At 41.2% G+C, this 22,468-nt stretch overlaps 1 protein-coding gene across 6 annotated transcripts in view; it reads right to left on the bottom strand.

Annotated features, from left to right (window-relative positions):
* The window catches only part of iqce (IQ motif containing E), a 121,588-nt gene that overhangs the window by 28,968 nt on the left and 70,152 nt on the right, over nucleotides 1-22,468 (bottom strand). For 5 of the 6 annotated variants that reach the window (XM_063058628.1, XM_063058631.1, XM_063058632.1 and 2 more), the window contains 3 exons: nucleotides 21,247-21,339; nucleotides 9,993-10,128; nucleotides 6,355-6,378 (listed from right to left, as the gene is read on the bottom strand). In XM_063058628.1, the coding sequence (XP_062914698.1) occupies nucleotides 6,355-6,378; nucleotides 9,993-10,128; nucleotides 21,247-21,339 (253 nt within the window). The remainder of the gene's footprint in view (nucleotides 1-6,354; nucleotides 6,379-9,992; nucleotides 10,129-21,246; nucleotides 21,340-22,468) is intronic. The other variant, XM_063058630.1, reaches the window with a different exon arrangement.

Genomic DNA, 22,468 nt, shown 5'->3' on the forward strand with positions numbered 1-22,468 from the left:
TACGTAATTGATATACTTGTTTATTTTTTTTAATTTTATTTATTATTATTACTATTCTCTGCTAGATTATGTACTGCATTGAACTGCTGCTGCTAAGTTAACAAATTTCACGTCTCATGCCGGTGATAATAAACCTGATTCGGAGTGGTAGAGTTCCTTTGGAATCGCAGAAATTGCAGAGAATAATGGATGCAGAGGCTGATGGGGTGGTAAGGAACTATCACTATTAAGGTGGCAAGAAGGTGGGGTGAGCGCGGATGTATGGGAAATGGAAGAGATGTGGGTGAGGGTAGCATCAATAGCAGAGGGAGGGAAACCCCATTCTTTAAAGAAGGAGGGCATCGCTGATGTCCTGGAATAGAAATCCGTGTCCTGGGAACAGATGCAGCAGAGGCGAAAAACCGAGAAAAGGGAATAGCATTTTTTTTACAGGAGATAAGTGTAGGAAGAGGCCAACACGAGGAAATCTGCAGATGCTGGAAATACAAGCAACACGCACAAAATGCTGGTGGAACGCAGCAGGCCAGGCAGCATCTCTAGGAAGAGGTACAGTCGACGTTTTGGGCCGAGACCCCTCGTCAGGACTAACTGAAAGAAGAGATAGTAGGAGATTTGAAAGTGGGGGGGAGAGGGAGATTTGAAATGATAGGAGAAGACAGGATAGAGCTAAGAGCTGGAAAATTGATTGGCAAAAGGGATACAAGGCTGGAGAAGGGACAGGATCATGGGATGGGAAGCCTAGGGAAAGAGAAAGGGGGAAGGGAACCCAGAGGAAGATGGAGAGCAAGCAAATAGTGAGAGGGACAGAGGGAGAAAAAAAGAGAGAGAAAAAGGGGGGGGGGGATAAAATAAATAAATAAGGGATGGGTTATGAAGGGGAGGAGGGGCATTAGCAGAAGATAGAGAAGTCAATGTTCATGCCATCAGGTTGGAGGCTACCCAGACAGAAAATAAGGTGTTGCTCCTCCAACCTGACTGTGGCTTCATCTTTACAGTACAGGAGGCCGTGGATAGACATATCAGAATGGGAATGGGACGTGGAATTAAAATGTGTGGCCACTGGGAGATCCTGCTTTCTCTGGTGGACAGAGCGTAGGTGTTCAGCGCAACGGTCTCCCAGCCTGCGTTGGGTCTCGCCAATATATAGAAGGCCGCACTGGGAGCACTGGATGCAGTATATCACCCCAGCCGACTCACAGGTGAAGTGTCACCTCACCTGGAAGGACTTTCTGGGGCCCTGCATGGCGGTGAGGGTGGAAGTGTAAGGGCATGTGTAGCACTTGTTCCGCTTGCAAGGATAAGTGCTGTGAGGGAGATTGGTGGGAAGGGATGGGGGGGGGAATGAATGGACAAGGAAGTCGCGTAGGGAGCGATCCCTTCGGGAAGCAGAAAGAGGCGGGGAGGGAAAGATGTGCTTGGTGGTGGGATCCCATTGGAGGTGGCGGAAGTTACGGAGAATTATATGTCGGACAGAGGTAGGAAGAGGTATTGTCGAAATAATCATGAGCATCAGTAGGTTTGTAAAAGATGTTGGTTGACAGTTTGTCTCCAGAGATGAAGACAGAGAGATCGAGAATGGGATGGGTGGTGATCAGTTAGCTATCTTATGGCCAAAGCAAAGAATAAGGAAATGGCCGAGACAATAGGTGTCTGTCATCACACTAAAAGCATTCTAGACATAGCAGGAAAACAATGATTTAACACCGGGGGAAAAAATACATTGACTAAACGATGTTCAACAAAGGAGAGGAGTGACAAAATAGAAAACAAGTCAGAAAGCCTGACTACTATTAACAGAAAAGTGCTGGCAGTAGCAAAATCAGTACTATTAGAAGACATGTTTAGGTAGTGTCAACGTGGCTTCACAAAAAGAAAGTTATGTATGGCAAATTTATTAGAGGCAGTGATAGGTAAAATGGTAATCAATAGGCTTTTTAGGCTTCTGAACTCTCAACCGCATCGTATTCAGTGTCACTGTTCCGTACCTTACAATATTTAAAATGAGTGCAGTGCACTTTAGTTTGTTATTTATGTGTGATTCATCTGCAGATTTTATCTGTTAACTTCACAAGTTAGTATGTGTTATGTGTACCACTGTGCCTTACATAGAACATAGAATAGTACAGCACAGTACAGACCCTTCGGCCCACATTGTTGTGCTGACCCTCAAACCCTGCCTCCCATATAACCCCCCACCTTAAATTCCTCCATATACCTGTCTAGTAGTCTCTTAAATTTCACTAGTGTAACTGCCTATCTGCCTCCACCACTGACTTAGGCAGTGTATTCCACGCACCAACCACTCTCTGAGTAAAAAACCTTCCTCTAATATCCCCCTTGAACTTCCCACCCCTTACCTTAAAGCCATGTCCTCTTGTATTGAGCAGTGGTGCCCTGGGGAAGAGGAGCTGGCTATCCACTCTATCTATTCCTCTTATTATCTTGTACACCTCTATCATGTCTCCTCTCATCCTCCTTCTTTCCAAAGAGTAAAGTCCTAGCTCCCTTAATTTCTGATCATAATGCATACTCTCTAAACCAGGCAGCATCCTGGTAAATCTCCTCTGTACCCTTTCCAATGCTTCCACATCCTATAGTGAGGCGACCAGAACTGGACACAATACTCCAAGTGTGGCCTAACCAGAATTTTATAGAGCTGCATCATTACCTCGCGACTCTTAAACTCTATCCCTCGAATTATAAAAGCTAACACCCCATAAGCTTTCTTAGCTACCCTATCCACCTGTGAGGCAACTTTCAGGGATCTGTGGACATGTACCCCCAGATCCCTCTGCTCCTCCACACTACCAAGTATCCTGCCATTTACTTTGTACTCTACCTTGGAGTTTGTCCTTCCAAAGTGTACCACCTCACACTTCTCCGGGTTGAACTCCATCTGCCACTTTTCAGCCCACTTATGCATCCTATCAATGTCTCTTTGCAATCTTCGACAATCCTCTACACTATCTACAACACCACCAACCTTTGTGCCGTCTGCAAACTTGCCAGCCCACCCTTCTACCCCCAAATCCAGGTCGTTAATAAAAATCACAAAAAGTGGAGGTCCCAGAACCGATCCTTATGGGACACCACTAGTCACAACCCTCCAATTTGAATGTACTCCCTCCAACACGACCCTCTGCCTTCTGCAGGCAAGCCAATTCCTCCACCTGACCAAACTTCCCTGGATCCCATGCCTTCTGACTTACTGAATAAGCCTACTGTGAGGAACCTTGTCAAATGCCTTACTAAAATCCATATAGATCACATCCACTGCACCACCCTCATCTATATGCCTGGTCACCTCCTCAAAGAAATCTATCAGGCTAGTTAGACACGATCTGCCCTTCACAAAGCCATGTTGACTGTCCCTGATCAGAGCATGATTCTCTAAATACTCATAGATCCTATCTCTAAGAATCTTTTCCAACAGCTTTCCCACCACAGACGTAAGGCTCACTGGTCTATAATTACCCGGACTATCCCTACTACTTTTTTTGAACAAGGGGACAACATTTGCCTCCCTCCAATCCTCCGGTACCATTCCGTAGACAACGAGGACATAAAGATCCTAGCTCAGCAATCTCTTCCCTCGCCTCGTGGAGCAGCCTGGGGAATATTCCATCAGGCCCCGGGGACTTATCTGTCCTAATGTATTTTAATAACTCTAACACTTCCTCTGCCTTAATATCAACATGCTCCAGAACATCAACCTGACTCATATTGTCCTCACCGTCATCAAGTTCCCTCTCATTGGTGAATACCAAAGAGAAGTATTCATTGAGGACCTCGCTCACTTCTAGTCTCCAGGCACATCTTCCCACCTTTATCTCTAATTGGTCCTACCTTCGCTCCTGTCATCCTTTTGTTCTTCACATAATTGAAGAATGCCTTGGGGTTTTCCTTTACCCTACTCACCAAGGCCTTCTCATGCCCCCTTCTTGCTCTTCTCAGCCCCTTCTTTAGCTCCTTTCTTGCTACCCTATATTCCTCAATAGACCCATCTGATCCTTGCTTCCTAAACCTCATGTATGCTGCCTTCTTCCACCTGACTAGATTTTCCACCTCACTTGTCACCCATGGTTCCTTCACCCTACCATTCCTTATCTTCCTCACCGGGACAAATTTATCCTTAACATCCTGCAAGAGATCTCTAAACATCGACCACATGTCCATAGTACATTTCCCTGCAAAAACATCATCCCAATTCACACCCGCAAGTTCTAGCCTTATAGCCTCATAATTTGCCCTTCCCCAATTAAAAATTTTCCTGTCCTCTCTGATTCTATCCTTTTCCATGATAATGCTGAAGGCCAGGGAGTGGTGGTTACACCCTGGTTCGAAGAATTGTTTCATTTCTATATACATTTATGCTATTAAATGACAATAAACTTGACTTGAGTTGGTAAGATGTCACATGCAGGTTACTCATGGAGCTGCTAGGTAATAGTCCAAAATAGATTGAAGACTGGTAAATGGCTGGAGAATAAAACTGGGAATAAACAGGTTATTTTAGGTGGAAGGATCAGTCTCTGTCATCTAGAATCTACATTAATGACTTAAATGAAGACACTGATTGCACCCAAGTTTCTTGGTAATATAAATCCAGGTGGGAAAGTGCACTGCAAGAAGGATGCAAAGAACTACAGAGGTGAAGTGATTGGGCAAGGAAGTGCCACATGCAGTATTATGTAGTGGGATAAAAGGCTGTAGGTAAAACAGTAAAAATAGAAAATGTTTAAATATTGAGCAACTCTTCAAAGTTGATATTCAGCAAGATGTAGATTTCTTTATTACTTGAATTACAAAGTATACAAGTAGAGAAAGGAGATAGGAAGACATTTTAAATGCAAATCTTTATTTCACAGGGGCTAAAATTCAAGAGTATGAAGTATTGGTGTATTTGTGTAGAGCTTTGGTGAGACCGTATCTTAACTTGTCATTCAAGGAATGGGAAGATAATGACCTTATGAGCAATGTAGCAAAGACTTTCTAATTTAGGTACTGTGGTGAAAGAGCTGTCCTATGAGGAAGTAGTCAGTAGAATAGACCCATATTTTCTATTGTTATAAGAATCAGGTGTAACCTTATTGGAGCATATAACTGTTTGATGCAATTAGCAGAGTAGATGCTGACAAAAAATTCTAGTTCTACATAGAACACAGAACATTACACACAGTAGAGGCCCTTCAGCCCATAATGTTGTGCCAACCTTTTAAACAATTCTAAGATCAATCTAACCCTTCCCTCCTACACAGCCCACCATCTTTCTACCATCCATGTGCCTATCTAAGAGTTTCTTAAATGTTCCTAATGCATCTGTCTCTACCACTACCCTGGGCAGGGTGTTCCACACACTCACCACTCTCTGTATATAAAAAAAATTACCTCTGACATCCTCTCTATACACTTCATCCAATCACCTTAAAATCATGCCCCCACGTGTTAGCCATTTCTGTCCTGGGAAAAAGTCCCTGGTCTTCAACTTAAATTAAGCTTGTACACCTCTATCAAGTTATGTCTCATTCTCCTTCACTCCAGAGAGAAAAGCACCAACCTACCCTCCAATCCAGGCTGCATCCTGGTAAATCCACTGTGCACCCTCTCTAAAGCTTCCATATCCTTCCAATAATGAGACGACCAGAACTGAACAAAATATTTCAAGTGTGCTCTAACCAGAGTTTTATAGAGTTGAAGCATTACCTTGAAGCTCTTGAACTCAATCCCCCAACTAATGAAAACCAACATAACATATGCTTTCTAAACAACCCTATCAACTTGCGTGGCAACTTTCAGTGATCTATGGATGTGGACCCCAAGATCCCTCCATTCCTCCACACTGCTAAGAAACCTGCCATTAACCCTGTATTCTGGCATCAAATTCAACCTTCCAAAGTGAATCACTTCACACCTTTCCAGGTTGAACTCCATCTGCCACTTCTTCACCCAGCTGTACATCCTGTAAAAGTTCTGCTGTAATTTACGACAACCTTCTACACTATCCACAACTCCACCAACCTTTGTGTCATCTATATTCTGAAGGGCAATATCTAGGACTGAGATTACGAAGAATTTCTTCATCAGGATGATTGTTATTCTTTGGAGATTTCCACCTTGGAGAACTATAGATGCTTAATTATTGAGTATTTTTAAAACTGAGATTGATATTTTTGAACTCAGAAAAAATACACACGATATGACGATAAGATGAGAAAGAAAATAAAAATTACAAATCCACCACAATCTTTTCAAGTGACAGATCAGGATCAAGGTATTGTATCACCTATTCATGGTTCTATTTCTTAATTAAAAATACAGTGCTTTACAGAATTGGGGGGGGGGGGTCAAACCTACCTCCTCCATCTCTACTTCTTCTTTCTACATGTAATAAAGAGAAAAAAAAACATAATTGAAACATAGTTAAAATTATGGGTGGCTTAATCTGTTTTCAAAGCTTGCAATTTACCAAAAATACATTTTTCATCTTGATAAAACAAAAATAATGTGCTATATACAGCCTTTAGCTGATAAACATTATTGTTAAATATTAAATATCAATATAATATGATTGTTCTAAATTACAAAATTTGGAATTAGTGGGAACCATGTTGTATTTGGAAGTCCACAAGAGAAGAGTTTTTTAAAAATCATTTGCAAGGCCAGCTTTGATTGCACATTATGTTCCTGAAAGACATTAGGGAACTAAATGGATTATCATGACAATCCCATTGTTTCATAGACACATTGCTAATTTTAAAATGTTAATTGAACCTCAAGTTCCACTGTTACTATGGTGAGAATGAATTTTGTTTCCAGACTAATAGTTCAGGCCTCCGGATTACTGACCTTGTAATTCACCCATTCCAAAATTTCCTGATTAGTTAATAAAGTGGATAAAATAACTCTGAGATCAGATTGGCATACATTACATTACATTGGAGAAAGAGTACAGCCTATTAGGGATTGTTCAAGCAATCTGTTTGTGGAGCCAGAGGATGTGGGTGGTTTAATGAATAATTTTTCACCTGTACTCATTCACAAAAAAGATAACCACTGTAGTTGGTATATGTATGGACTGTATTGGTTTTCTCTTAAAACCAACTTGCCAAGAACTTTTCATGATCCCCTTACTTTCTTCAATCCCTTCTGAGTTCTTTTCTGACTTCTTAAGGGCTCTCCTTGATTTTAGCTTTTTAAACCCTACATATGCTTCACTTTCCTTCTTGATTAAACTCACCATTTTGCTCGTGACTTCCAAGGTTCCCTTACCTTACTATCCTTGTCTTTCCTTCTTCCTGGAATATATCTGTCCTGTACACCATGTAAATGCTCCTCAAAACCTTCCATGTTTCAGATGTGGGCTTTACCAAAAACAGCCTCTCCCTATTTCCTGCCTAATATTCCCATAATTCGCCCTGCTCCAATTTAATACTCTCACACAAGTTTTATACTTATCAAGAGCCACCTTAAAATGTAAAGAGTTGTGATTTATATTCCCTAGCTGTTCTCCCACTGAAAAGTCAATCAATTAGCCAGGCTCATTACCCAAGACTAGATCCAGTTTGGTTCCTCCTCTTATTGGACTATCTATATGTTGATTTAAGGAACCCTCCTGGATGCAGCTAACAAAATTCTGACCTGTTTAAACCTCTTGTATTAATAAGTTCCTAATCTATATTAGGGATGTTCAAGTCACCGCCTAGGACACCTTTCCCTTATCTGCCTGCGTATCTGTTCCTCAATGTCTCAATGGTTAAGGGAAGGGGAGGGGTCTGTAGTATAATACCATCAGAGTGATTGCATCTTCCTTATTTTGTGAAAATTGTTGTAGATTGCTGCCTATTGCATAGCCTTTTTGCTGTTTTGCTCACAAAATGTCCTGTGTTGTAACTTCACTGAGTTGCACTTCATTCTAGCTACATTTAATGCAGCTCCTGGCAAGTCCTCCCCTTGAGTCTTCCTCGAAGCTCTGGAGCCTTTCACAGCAGCAGTGCCTGAGTCCTAGTGCAAGGTACAATTCACAGTTTAGACAATTTAAATGCTGGCCTGGATCGCAGGCAAGAGCCAATTTTGTTCGCTATTTGCGATCTTCAGTCCTCTCTCCAGGGCACTGGAGCCTTTTGCTGTTCTGTTGTTTGGTAGATTTAAACACTGGCCCAGAAAAACTGAAAATAAAAGGTGTTGGTCAGGATCTGGGGAAAGAGCCGATTTCGCTCGTTCTTCGTGATGGTCATCTTCATGGCACTGAAGGTATGAAGACTGCTGTGCTCTGTGCCCGCTAATTTGACGAACTGATGAGGCTTTGGGCCTACTCTGGGTTGCTCCGGGATTCAGATCTGAGGACTCAATTTTGGTCCAGAATGCTGTTGCTCACTTCAATTGTTCGCATGATTGGTATTTTTTTCACTTTCTCTTTCGCATTGAGTGTTGGTCTTATTTTTATTCTTTTTTTTCTTTAATTGGGTTCATTTAGGTTTCTTGCTTTGGGCTACCTGTGAGGACGCAAATCTCAAGATTGTATAATTTATACATTCTTTAATAATAAATGTACTTGAATCTTGAATCTCCTGGCTTGACTCTAATGGTAGAGTGAGGGATATACTGGGCCACAAGGTTTTAAATTGTGGCAGTGTACATTTTTGCTGTTGATGGTCCACAATTCCTAGTGTTTAGTTGTTAAGTGTTTGTGTCTTTCCCACTTAACACAATTGCATTGCCTTACAATATGCTGAATGTTCTTGTTATAAAGAATGGGACTTTATCTCACCGTGGAAGTGGTGACCAATGCTATTGTGGATAGATGTCTCTATTACAGGCAGATTGTCAAGAAGGAAAAGTAGCTTTATCTCTCAATTTGATCACTCACTGCATTGGTACCTCACTTAGCAGTCAGGATTCATCTTTCCAGGAGCAAGAGTATGAACAGAATTTGCTCCAAAAGAAATCAGTAAAAGAAATAGATCAGGAACCTGATGCAAGTCCCTGTCCTCCATTAACACTCCTACAATGAAATGCCCACTGCTTAATGTGAAGCAGCTGCCTGTGAGAGTTGGAATGTGTGGGCTATGTCAAGCACTGAAAAATAGGGTTCATTGGCACACAAGGTGATTGCTGCCATTGTTTGGGACTGCAGCAGCTGACCACAAGGATCCTATAGTCTCTCTTATTATCTCCTACTGACCTTGAATTACTGCACAGCTCTCCCCAGCCCAGAGATTTCTCTTTGGTAACAAGCTCGATGGCCCTTCTGCAGTAGATTCTGTGCTTTTGCTGCGTTCAGTGCTTCCTCCAATATGAGAGACTGAGTCATTATCTGACAGAGGACAGCAGGTGAAATGAAGGGCTTTCCATGCTTATGCGTAACCTGATGGAAAAGTTAAGGACTACCCACCTTACTCTTTCCTTCCTGTATACCAGAGTATTGTCACCCCCAGTGGATTGGTTTTGCTGTTGTAATAGCATATACCCATAGATTATGTTAGGAGAGACCAGCATTTTCTCTGTAAGACTGTGGGTGACCATGCTGGGCTCAACTCGTTCGTGGGACTGTATCTGTGGGACAGCCCTTCTTCTGTAGACTAGGCATTTGCAAGGACTTTACAAGGTTGACTGGGCTGGGAACAATTTTGCCATGTCCAAATTAGTAGTCTTGGGTAGTCTGTGAAGATTCTTTCTCTCATCCAACATGGAAGTAATGAAGCAACTGTGTAATTTGCTTTTAACAGTCAACCACACAGATAAATTTTGTGCTACATACAGGCATAAGTGGGTTAGGCCTTTAGTATTTATGACAACCTCGTAGTTTGGTATTTATCATTAAAAATGACAATCTTTCCCCAAATTCCAGCATGTTAATCTAAACTTACATTCCATAGCTGCTATGATGAGATTGTAACTCAGGTCTCTGGATGGAAAGTTCAAGCTTTTGAAATACTAACCCAGTAACAACCAACACATTATCATAACAGCCACACTCCCCCCTCCAATTTTACCTTGACTAAATCATTTTTCTCCTTCATTCTCTGATGATCTTCCAACTCTACTTCGAATCGTTTCTTCATTTTCCGATGATCTTCCAGTTCTGTTTCCAGTTGTCTTACCCTTTCCTTCAGAGTACTAACCTCATGCCTGCAGCAAAGCACAGATCAATTTTCTGCACTCAAGATTAGGAGATTAAACACTAAACGTTGAGTCATAAAATCAAGGTCTTTTTAAACTGTGACATTTTTTTCCTAACTTATTTACAACACACTCACAAGAGAACAAGATCCCTACAGGTGCTTCAATATTACTTACAGCAGAGTTAGCTACCTGACTTTGCTCCAGCATGTTTTTGTATGAAATGGCTTTGGTTCCTATGGATAATGGATCTCACTGCACAAGGCAAGTATGATATCCGTTCCTTGAATCAGGTTGGTGCTGGATCTCAAGAAAAGGAATTTGTAGAACGTGTATGAGATGGCTTTTTGCAGCAGCTTGTAGTCAAGCTGACTAGGGAAAAGGAAATTTGGAGTTGGGTGTTGTATTATGAACCAGACCTGAAAAGGGAGCAAGCAAGTTTACTTGTATAGCACTTTTCAAACACAAGGCAGTTCAAAGTGCTTTACATAGAACAAGATATAAAAATCAAACATCAAATTTTAGACAATGTATAACAGAATAAAATCACACAAAAATAGAAACACGAGGAATTCTGCATAGAAACATAGAAAATAGGTACAGGAGTAGGCCATTCGGCCCTTCGAGCCTGCACCACCATTCAGTATGGTCATGGCTGATCATCCAACTCAGAACCCTGTACCAACCTTCCCTCCATACCCCCTGATCCCCTTAGCCACAAGGGCCATATCTAACTCCCTCTTAAATATAGCCAATGAACTGGCCTCAACTGTTTCCTGTGGCAGAGAATTCCACAGATTCACCACTCTCTGTGTGAAGAAGTTTTTCCTAATCTTGGTCCTAAAAGGCTTCCCCTTTATCCTCAAACTGTGACCCCTCATTCTGGACTTCCCCAATATCGGGAACAATCTTCCTGCATCTAGCCTGTCCAATCCCTTTAGGATTTTATACGTTTCAATCAGATCCCCCCTCAATCTTCTAAATTCCAACGAGTATAAACCTAGTTCATCCAGCCTTTCATCATATGAAAGTCCTGCCATCCCAGGAATCAATCTGGTGAACCTTCTTTGTACTCCCTCTATGGCAAGAATGTCTTTCCTCAGATTAGGGGACCAAAACTGCACACAATACTCCAGCTGTGGTCTCACCAAGGCCTTGTACAACTGCAGTAGCACCTCCCTGCTCCTGTACTCAAATCCTCTTGCTATGAATGCCAGCATACCATTCACCTTTTTCACCGCCTGCTGTACCTGCATGCCCACTTTCAATGACTGGTGTACAATGACACCCAGGTCTCGTTGCACCTCCCCTTTTCCTAATCGGCCACCATTCAGATAATAATCTGTTTTCCTGTTTTTGCCACCAAAGTGGATAACTTCACATTTATCCACATTAAATTGCATCTGCAATGAATTTGCCCACTCAACTAACCTATCCAAGTCACCCTGCATCCTCTTAGCATCCTCCTCACAGCTAACACTGCTGCCCAGCTTCGTGTCATCCGCAAACTTGGAGATGCTGCATTTAATTCCCTCATCCAAGTCATTAATATATATTGTAAACAACTGGGGTCCCAGCACTGAGCCTTGCGGTACCCCACTAGTCATTGCCTGCCATTCTGAAAAGGTCCCGTTTATTCCCACTCTTTGCTTCCTATCTGCCAACCAATTCTCTATCCACATCAATACCTTACCCCCAATACCATGTGCTTTAAGTTTGCACACTAATCTCCTGTGTTGGACCTTGTCAAAAGCCTTTTGAAAATCCAAATATACCACATCCACTGGTTCTCCCCTATCCACTCTACTAGTTACATCCTCAAAAAATTCTATGAGATTCGTCAGACATGATTTTCCTTTCACAAATCCATGCTGACTTTGTCCGATGATTTCACCGCTTTCCAAATGTGCTGTTATCACATCTTTGATAACTGATTCTAACAGTTTCCCCACCACCGATGTTAGGCTAACCGGTCTATAATTCCCCGGTTTCTCTCTCTCTCCTTTTTTAAAAAGTGGGGTTTCATTAGCCACCCTCCAATCCTCAGGAACTAGTCCAGAATCTAAAGAGTTTTGAAAAATTATCACTAATGCATCCACTATTTCTTGGGCTACTTCCTTAAGCACTCTGTGATGCAGACCATCTGGCCCTGGGGATTTATCTGCCTTTAATCCCTTCAATTTACCTAACACCACTCCCCTACTAACATCTATTTCCCTCAGTTCCTCCATCTCACTGGACCCTCTGTCCCCTACTATTTCCGGAAGATTATTTATGTCCTCCTTAGTGAAGACAGAACCAAAGTAATTATTCAATTGGTCTGCCATGTCCTTGTTCCCCATAATCAATTCACCTGTTTCTGTCTGTAGGGACCTACATTTGTCTTAGCAAATCTTTCTTTTCACATATCTATAAAAGCTTTTACAGTAAGTTTTTATGTTCCTTGCCAGTTTTCTCTCATAATCTTTTTTCCCCTTCCTAATTAAGCCCTTTGTCCTCCTCTGCTGAACTCTGAATTTCTCCCAGTCCTCAGGCTAATTTTTTCTGGTTAATTTGTATGCTTCTTCTTTGGAATTGATACTATCCCTAATTTCCCTTGTCAGCCACGGGTGCACTACCTTCCTTGATTTATTCTTTTGCCAAACTGGGATGAACAATTGTTGTAGTTCATCCATGCGATCTTTAAATGCTTGCCATTGCATATCCACCGTCAACCCTTTAAGTGTCATTTGCCAGTCTATCTTAGCTAATTCACGTCTCATACCTTCAAAGTTACCCGTCTTTAAGTTCAGAACCTTTGTTTCTGAATTAACTATGTCACTCTCCATCTTAATGAAGAATTCCACCATATTATGGTCACTCTTACCCAAGGGGCCTCTCATGACAAGATTGCTAATTAACCCTTCCTCATTGCTCAATACCCAGTCTAGAATAGCCTGCTCTCTCGTTGGTTCCTTGACATGTTGGTTCAAAAAACCATCCCGCATACATTCCAAGAAATCCTCTTCCTCAGCACCCTTACCAATTTGGTTCACCCAATCTACATGTAGATTGAAGTCACCCATTATAACTGCTGTTCCTTTATTGCACACATTTCTAATTTCCTGTTTAATACCATCCCCAGCCTCACTACTACTGTTAGGTGGCCTGTACACAACTCCCACCAGCGCTTTCTGCCCCTTAGTGTTATGCAACTCTACCCATATCGATTCCACATCCTCCCAGCTTATGTCCTTCCTTTCTATTGCGTTAATCTCCTCTCTAACCAGCAACGCCACCCCACCTCCTTTTCTTTCATGTTTATCCCTCCTGAATATTGAATATCCCTGAATGTTGAGCTCCCATCCTTGGTCACCCTGGAGCCATGTCTCTGTGATCCCAACTATATCATATTCATTAATAACAATCTGCACTTTTAATTCATCCACCTTGTAACGAATGCTCCTTCCATTGACACACAAAGCCTTCAGGCGCGCTTTTACAACTCTCTTAGCCCTTATACAATTATGTTGAAAAGTGGCCCTTTTTGATGCTTACCCTGGATTTGTCGGCCTGCCACTTTTACTTTTCACCTTTTGCTTCTACCCTCATTTTACACCCCTCTGTCTCTCTGCACTGGTTCCCATCCCCCTGTTGTGAACTAACCTCCTCTCGCCTAGCCTCTTTAATTTGATTCCCACCCCCCAACCATTCTAGTTTAAAATCACCTCAGTAGCCCTCGCTAATCTCCCTGCCAGGATATAAGGAAAAGGGGGAGGGATGCCCCACCTCCCCCTCGTACCCCATCCGTTATTTATTTATATACACACATTCTTTCTCTCTCTCTCCTTTTTCTCCCTCTGTCCCTCTGAATATACCCCTTGCCCATCCTCTAGGTTCCCCCCCCCCACCTTCGCCCTGGGCCTCCTGTCCCATGATCCTCTCATATTCCTTTTGCCAATCACCTGTCCAGCTCTTGGCTCCATCCCTCCCCCTCCTGTCTTCTTCTATAATTTTGGATCTCCCCCTCCCCCTCCCACTTCCAAATCTCTTACTAGCTCTTCCTTCAGTTAGTCCTGACGAAGGGTCTCAGCCCGAAACGTCAACTGTATCTCTCCCTAAAGATGCTGCCTGCCCTGCTGCATTCACCAGCAACTTTGATGTGTGTTACATAAAAATAGATATGATAAATAGAATTTACAGTGTAGTTGATTCTAATTTAAAGCTACAGTGAAAAGTTTTAAGCCTAGATCTAAAAGAGCTTAAAGTTTGGGCATACTTCAGATCCTCTGGCAGGTTATTCCAGATATGTGGAGCAGAGTAACTAAAAGCTGCTTCACCATATTTTAGTTTTGACCCTGGGAAGGTAAGCCGACCTGAGAGATCAGGAAAGTTCATAATGCAGCAAGAAATCGGAGATATATTTTGGCGCTAGACCATTCAGTGCTTTATAAACCAGTGGTGATATTTTAAATTCAATCCCCTGGATGACAGACAGGAAGCCAGTGTAGCAATCGGAGAACTGGACTGATATGTTCTACTTTCTTGGTCTTAGTGAGGACTCTAGCAGCAGCACTTTGAATGAGCTGCAGCTGTCTGAAGGAATTTTTTTTACAGAGACCTGTGAAAACGCCATTACAGTAGTCAACCCTACTAAAAATAAATGCATGGACGAGTTTTTCTAGATCTTGTAAGCCCTTTAACCCTTGCTATATTTTTAAGATGGTAGTGGGCTGTCTTTGTAATTGTCTTAATATGGCAGTTAAAATTTAAGTCGGAGTCCATCACAACACCAAAGTTTTTGGCTTGGTTTGTGGTCTGTAACAACATGGATTCTAAGTGAGCACTGACTTTTAATTGTTCTTTTTTGGCACCAAAAACAATTATTTCAGTTTTCTGGAGGAAATTTGGCTCATCCAATGAGTGATTTGTTCAATACAGTTTTTTAGTGATTGAATAGGACCATAGTCACTTGATGACACTGATATAAATCTGAGTGTCATCCACATAATTATGGTAATATATTTTGTTGCTTACCATGATTTGAGCTAGAGGGAGCATGTATATGTTAAACAGAAGAGGCCCTAGTATGGACCCTTGAGGCGTTCCACATCATTTTTGCTCGGTCAGATATGCAGCTACCAATCAATACAAAATAGTTCCTGTCCTGTAAATACAATTTAAGGAGAAGGAACCCTTAGGAGACAGAACCTTTAGGAGACAGTGATTACAATATAATAGAATTCACCCTGCAGTTTGAGAGAGAAAAAGGCTAAGATCAAATGTATTAGTAAAACAGCTGAGTAAAGATAACTACAGAGGCATGAGAGAGAAGCTGGCCAAAGTTGAATGGAAGAGGACATCAGCAGGGATGACAGTCGAGCAGCAATGGCTGGAGTTTCTGGGAGCAGAATCAAATTTAATATCACTGGCATCTGCCATGAAATTTGCTATTTTGTGGCAGCAGTACAGTGCAATACATTTAAAATTACAAATTACAATAATATAGAAAAATTAAATTAAATTAGTGCAAAAAGGGAAAAATTACTGAGATAGTGTACATGGTGTAGTGCATTTAATATTTAAGTAATATTTGAGTAATATTATAAATATAGTGCTTGATTAAAGCGTTCTTTGTTGTTTATATGATGCATTGTGGGGTATCTGTAAAAGTACGTAATTGGCACATGTCATCACGCCACCACAGGATACATGAGCGTCTCGCTTGAAGTAAAACTGTTAGGCTTGCATTTAGGACTCTACGTCTTTTACTTTAAATTAGTTTTTATGCTTTAGAGTTACAAAATATGACACATGGGTTCATTGTCTGTTCAGCAAACTGATGGTGGAGGGGAAGAAGCTGTTCTTAAAACGTTGAGTGTGTGTCTTCAGGCTCCTTGATGGTAGCAATGAGAAGAGTTGATATCCTGACTGATGAGGGTCCTTAATGATAGATGACACTTTTTGAAGGTGTCCTCAGTGCTGGGGAGGCTAATGCCCATAATGAAGCTAGCTGAGTTTACAACTTACAGCAGCTTTTTCCAATCCTGTGCATTGGCCCCTCCATACCAGATGGTGATGCAACCAGTTAGAATACTCTCCAAGGTAAATCTGTAGAAATTTGCTAGTCTTTGGTGCATACCAAACTCAAACTCCTCAATGAAATAGAGCCACTGTTGTTTCTTCTTTGTAATTGCATCAATATGCTGGGCCCAGGATAGATCTTCAGAGATGTTGTCATCCAGGAACTTCAAACTCCTCACCCTTCTCAATGCTGATCCCCAGATGAAGACTGGTGTGTGTTCCTTCTACTTCCCCTTCCTGAAGTCCACAATCAATGCCTTGGTCTTACTGATGTTGAGTACAAGATTATTGTTGCAACACCACTCACTCCAGTACACCTCCATGTCACCATCTGAAATTCTGCCAACAATGGTTGTGTCATCAGCAAATTTACAGATGGTGTTTGAGTTGTGCCTTGCCTCACAGTTGTGGATGTACAGAGAGTAGAGCAATTGGCTAAGCACGCATCCTTGAGGTGCTCCTGTGATGATTGTCAGTGAGGAGGAGATGTTATTTCTGATCCATACTGACTGTAATCGATCCAGTTGCAGAGGGAGGTAGAGAGGCTCAGGTTTTAGAGCTGTTGATTAGTACTGAGGGTATGATGGTGTTGAACGCTGAGCTGTAATCAATAATTAGCAGCCTGATGTAGGTATTGCTATTGTCCAGGTGATCCAAGGCTAAGTTTGGAGCCAGTAAGATTGCTTCTGCTGTTGACCTATTGTGGCAATTGGCAAGTTACAGTGGGTTCAGGTACTTGCTTAGGCAGGAGTTGATTCTGGCCATGATCAACCTCTCAAAGTACTTCATCACAATAGATGTGAGTGTAACTGGGCAATAGTCACTGAAGCAGCTCACTGTGTTCTTCTTGGATACTAGTATGATTATCGCCCTTTTGAAACAGGCCAGAACCTCCAACTGGAGTAGAGAGTCCTTGAACTCTCCTACAAGATGGTTGGCACAGGTTTTCAGTGCCTTACCAAATATAACATCAGGACCATTTTACAAGGGTTCACCCTCTTGAAAGATGTTCTGACGTTGGCCTCCAAGACAGATCACAAGGTCACAAGATGTTGCAGGGACTCACACAGGTGTAGTTTCATTCTCTCTTTCAGAGCATGCACAAAAGGTGTTGAATTCATCTGGGGGTGAAGTGTCACAGCCATTCATGATGTTAGGTTTTGCCTGGTAGGAAGTAATGGACTGCAAACCCTGCCAGGACTGATGTGCACATGATTTTGTCTCAAACTTCAATCAGAATTTTTCTCTTTCTTAAAATAGCTTTCAGTACATCATACCCGAACTTCTTAGATAGTTCTGGTAATGTGGAACATAGGATTAGTTCATCCCAAAGAAGCAGCAGCATTCTAAAGAGAGGATGAGGCAAATATGGCTGACAAGGGAAGTCAAAACAGCAAATGAGATGGCATACAATATAGCAAAAAATATAATGCAACAAAAATTCAGTTAGGAGAGAAAGGCTGAAATATGAGGGCTATGGGTAAGCCTAGTAATTTCTAAGGTAGGGGCATCTTCAGCACAACTTTGTGGGCCGAAGGGCTTGTATTGTGCTGTTTTCTAAGTTTCTATGAAATTTTGAATATTATGATCAGTTCTGGTAGCCTCATTAAAGGAAGCTTTGAAACGGTACAGATGTTGCTTGGATTAGAGAGGAGGTCTTATAAGGAAAAGCTGAATGAGTAAAGCTTTTCTCTTTGGAGAGAAGGATGACGGGTGACTTGATAGAGGTGTACAGATGATAAGAGGCATAGATTGAGTAGATAGCCAGAAACTTTTTCCCAGGGCAGAAATGGCTAATACAAAGGGGCATAATTTTAAGGCAATTAGAGGGAAGTGTAGGGGAGATGTCAGAGGTATGCTTTATACACAGAGTCAGTGGTGGTAGAGGCAGACATTAGGGGCATTTAAGGAACTCTTATATAGGCAGATGGATAATAGAAAATGGAGGGTTCAGTGGGAAGGAAGTGTTAGATTGATCTGAGAGTAATTTAAAAGGTCAGCACAACATTGTGGGTCAAAGGGCCCATACTGGTGCTGTAACCTTCTATGTTCTATGAAAGTAAGCTAGCCAGTAATATAAAAGAGGATACTGAAAGTGTCTTCAGATCTATAAAGAGTGACAAGAGTAGACATCGGACCACTGAAAAATGTCACTACAGGGGTATTAATGGAGGACAAATGGATGAATTGAATGTATTTTGTGTCATTCTTCACCAGTGTTGGGGGTAGAAGAGAGTGTAGTTACTATTAATAAGAAAAAGGTGCTTGGGAAGCTGAAAGGTCTAAAGGTAGATAAGTCATCTGGACCAGATGGACTATACCCCAGGCTTCTGAAATAGGTCACTGAAGAGATCATGGAGGCATCAGTAAACATCTCTGAAGAATTCTGGAATGGTTTCAGAGGACTGGAAAATGGCAAGTGTCACTCCACTCTTTAAGAAGGGAAGGAGGCAAAGTCAGGAAATTATAGGCTGACTATAAATAGCAGAGTTAAGAGTCCATTGCTAAAGATGAGGTTTCAGGTACTTGGAGGCACACAATAAAGTAGGCTGAAGTCAATATGGTTTCCTTCAGGGGAAATCTTGCCTGACTAATCTGTTAGAATTCTTTAAGGAAATAACAGGCAGGACAGACAAAGAAGTCTGTGGATGTTGAGAAGGTGTTTGACAAGGTGTCACATATGAGGCTGCTGAATAAGATAGGAACCTGTAGTATTGTAGAAAAGATATTAGCATGGACAGAAGATTGACTGACTGGCAAAAGGCAAAGTGAGGAATAAAAGGGGCTTTCTCTGATTGGCTATCATTGACTAGCAGTGTTCCACAGGGGTTGGTATTGGTTCTGCTACTTGTCATCTTATACGTTAAAAATCTGGACGACGTAATTTATGGATTTGTGGACTAGTTTGTGGATTATTCAAAATTAGATGGAGGGGCAGGGTGTGTTGAAGAAGGAGAGTGTCAGCTGAGGAAAATGGGCAAAGAAGTGGCAAACAGATTACTGTGCAGGGAAGTGTATAGTCATACGTTTTTGTAGAAGGAATAAATGGGTAGATTATTTTCTAAATGGAATAAATGGGTAGATTATTTTCTAAATATAAAGTGAATTCAGAAATTAAAGGTGCAGAGGGCCTCGGGAGTCCTTGTGCAGGATTCCCTAAAGGTTAATTTGCAGTCAGTGGGAAGGGGAATGCAATGTTATTATTCATTTCAAGGACTAGAATATAAAAGCAAGTATGTAATGCTGAGGCTTTATAAGGCATTGGTTAGAAGGCATTTAGAGTATTGTAAGCAGTTTTGAGCCCCATATCCAAGAAAGCATTGGAGAGCACCAGGAGGTTTACAAGAATGATCCCGGAATGAAAGGATTAACTTATGAGAAACGTTTGATGGCTCTGGGCCCATACTTGCAGGAATTTAGAAGGGGGGGGGCGAATCTCACTGAAACCTACTTAATATTGAAAGGCCTAGATACAGTGGAAATGGAGAGGATGTTTCAAATACTGGTAGAGTGTCAGACCAAAGGGTACAGCCTCAGAATAGAAGGATGTCTCCTTATGACAGAGATGAGGAGGAATTTTTTTAGCCAGAGTATGGTGAATCTGTGGAATTTATTGCCACAAATGGTTGTGGAGGCCAAGTCACTGAGTATATTTAAAGCAGACTCTAATAAGATCTTGATTAGTAAGGATGTCAAAGGTTACGGGGAGAATGGAGTTGAGAGGAAACATAAACCAGCCATGATTGAATGGTTGAGCAGACTTAATGGGTCAATTGGCTTAATTCTGCTCCTATGTCTTGCGCTCTTATGAATGAATTTTTCAAACCTACACTGCAGCTGAAATCAAGTGCTGATTTGCTACAAGTTTTCTGAAAATGGAAACCAGCTCATTTAAGGAAAATGGGAGGAAGCCGTAACAGTCAAAACAGATATTAATGATTCATTAAAATTCAACTATCACAGAATGTGACATGTCAAAGTGGATATAGTTTCATAAACGCACAGCGTAGAACCATGCCCTTTGGCCACCACATCCATGCCAACCAATGATTATTATAAATATTAAGGCATCCAAATAACCCAACATGGGTGCCATAGTGGTTCAGCAGATAACAGTGGTGCCTTATGGTTCTAGGACACTGATTTGAATATGACTTCCTGTAACAAGTTTTCCCTGGGAGCTCTAGTCTCATCCCAAATCTCATACAAATGATGGTTAGCAGGCTACTGTAAATTAGTGTAGTTGTAGTGGAAAAATGAGAATGAGTTGATGACCAGACGAGAGAGAATGTGTTGCAGGGAAATAAATAGGAGAATGGAATAGCTGAAATTGTTCAAGAGAGCTGGCAGAGATATACATAGCCAAATGGCCTCCTTCAATGTTGTAAGGTAGTCTAAAAATAGATACAAAGGTAAAATAAAACAATGTTGAAAATCTGAAATCAAAGCAGAAAAAGGTGGAAATACTCAGCACATGAGACACCAAGTGCCGAAAGGGGAACAAAAAACGTTTTAGGTCAATGATTTTTTATCAAAACCGGAAAAGTTAATAATTTCAGGACTAATTGCAGATAGTTTCTATCAATGGGATTTTCTTTCCCTCTTGTTTGGATAAAGCTAGATTCTTACGATCAGTCAACCTCTGAAACCACAGAGGATTTTTTTTTAAAACACAGCAGTAAGCCATTATGATCCAGAATGGATGGGTTAAAATGGCTATGGGAGATGGCTTACCAGTATTTTTTTTTTTGAAAACAGAAATTGCATGGCTATAGATAGAGAGCAAGGAAATGGAAGTAATTGGATAGCTCCTTCAAAGAGTCAGCCCAGCACAATCAGTTGATAGCATTGAACCATTCTATAAGTTTCCTTATCATTGTATCATAATACTACTAAATTGAAGAAAGAAACTAGTTGGATGTCCTTTTTTGAGATGGAATTCCAGTTCCCAATAAAGCCTTTTTATTGATTGCATTTAGTTAATGAGAGTTCATTAACAGTTGTCCAAGAGGTACTTGTACTATTAGAAAAAAATATCAATATGTTTTCAAAGTGTACACTCACTTGTACTCCCCATTGGATTTATCCATTTCTTTTAATCTTTGCAAGCCTTTTTCCAGTTTTGCCTTTTCTTGAAGCTGTTGTTTTACTTCAGCACTGCAGACCAAACAGTCAGAGGTCGGTAGATTGAAGGGGTATTAAGACTGGAAATATACTGTCCTCTGACCTAGCATTTTTCTGGTTTTATATCCATTGAAGATAAAAATTGGGCTTGCTGACTGAACACTAGAATTGGTCTCACAAACTTAGACCCCAACTCCAAATGTTTATCAGTATTCCTCTCTCCTTGAAGTTATTAAGGAACCAGATAACTAATACAGTACAGTCAAGGAGAGTGGAATGAGGAACAGGTCACTCTAAAATTAACTGGCATTTTACTATGCCCGACCTTAAGACATCCCAAAGAAGTTTACAACTATTGATTTACTTCTTAAATTGACTACACAATATTTAATTCCATTCATAACTCAACAAATAAAGCAGCTCATGCCTGCATGCAGCAAGAGCAAGACCACGACCACATTGTAACATGAGCTTGCGTCACAAGTAACATTCAAAGTACAAAAATACTAGACAGTGACCACCTCTAACAAAAGAGAGACTTACCGCCTACCCTTGACATGCAGTGACATTACCGAGTCCCTAACTATTAACAATGTAGGGTCACTGTTAACTAGAAGCTCAGTTAGTAAAGAGTTTGGAGAAAATTCTAAGAGATAAGATTTATGTACATTTGGAAAGGCTGCAACTAATTAGCTACAGTCAGCATGGTTTAGGGAAGGGGAATTTATTTCTCATTAATTTGTGATTACTGAGGAGATAACAAAGAAGCTTGATGACGACTGGGTGTAGATGTTGTCCATATGGATTTAAGGAGGCATATACATGGTAGACTGGTTCAAAAGGTTAAGTTACCTGTCTAAATGGTCAAAAATTGGCTTGGTGATTGGAGGCAGAGGTGCTGGTGGAAGATTGCTTTTCTGATTGGAAGTCTATGATTAGTGCTGTATCACAACGATTGGTACTGGCAGTTTTGCTATCTTCACAAAGTGGACATGAACTAAGGAGCTGTGATTATTAAGTCTGCAGATGACAAGTATATTGGATGTTGTGGATAGCTAGGCAGGCTATCTAAGGCTACACCGGGACACAGATCATTTGAAAAGTTGGGAAGAGCATTGACATATAGAATTTACTTCTGACAAGTGCAATACATTTGGGAAAG

This window comes from Mobula hypostoma, chromosome 9, assembly GCF_963921235.1.
Source record: "Mobula hypostoma chromosome 9, sMobHyp1.1, whole genome shotgun sequence".
NCBI lineage: Eukaryota > Metazoa > Chordata > Chondrichthyes > Myliobatiformes > Myliobatidae > Mobula > Mobula hypostoma.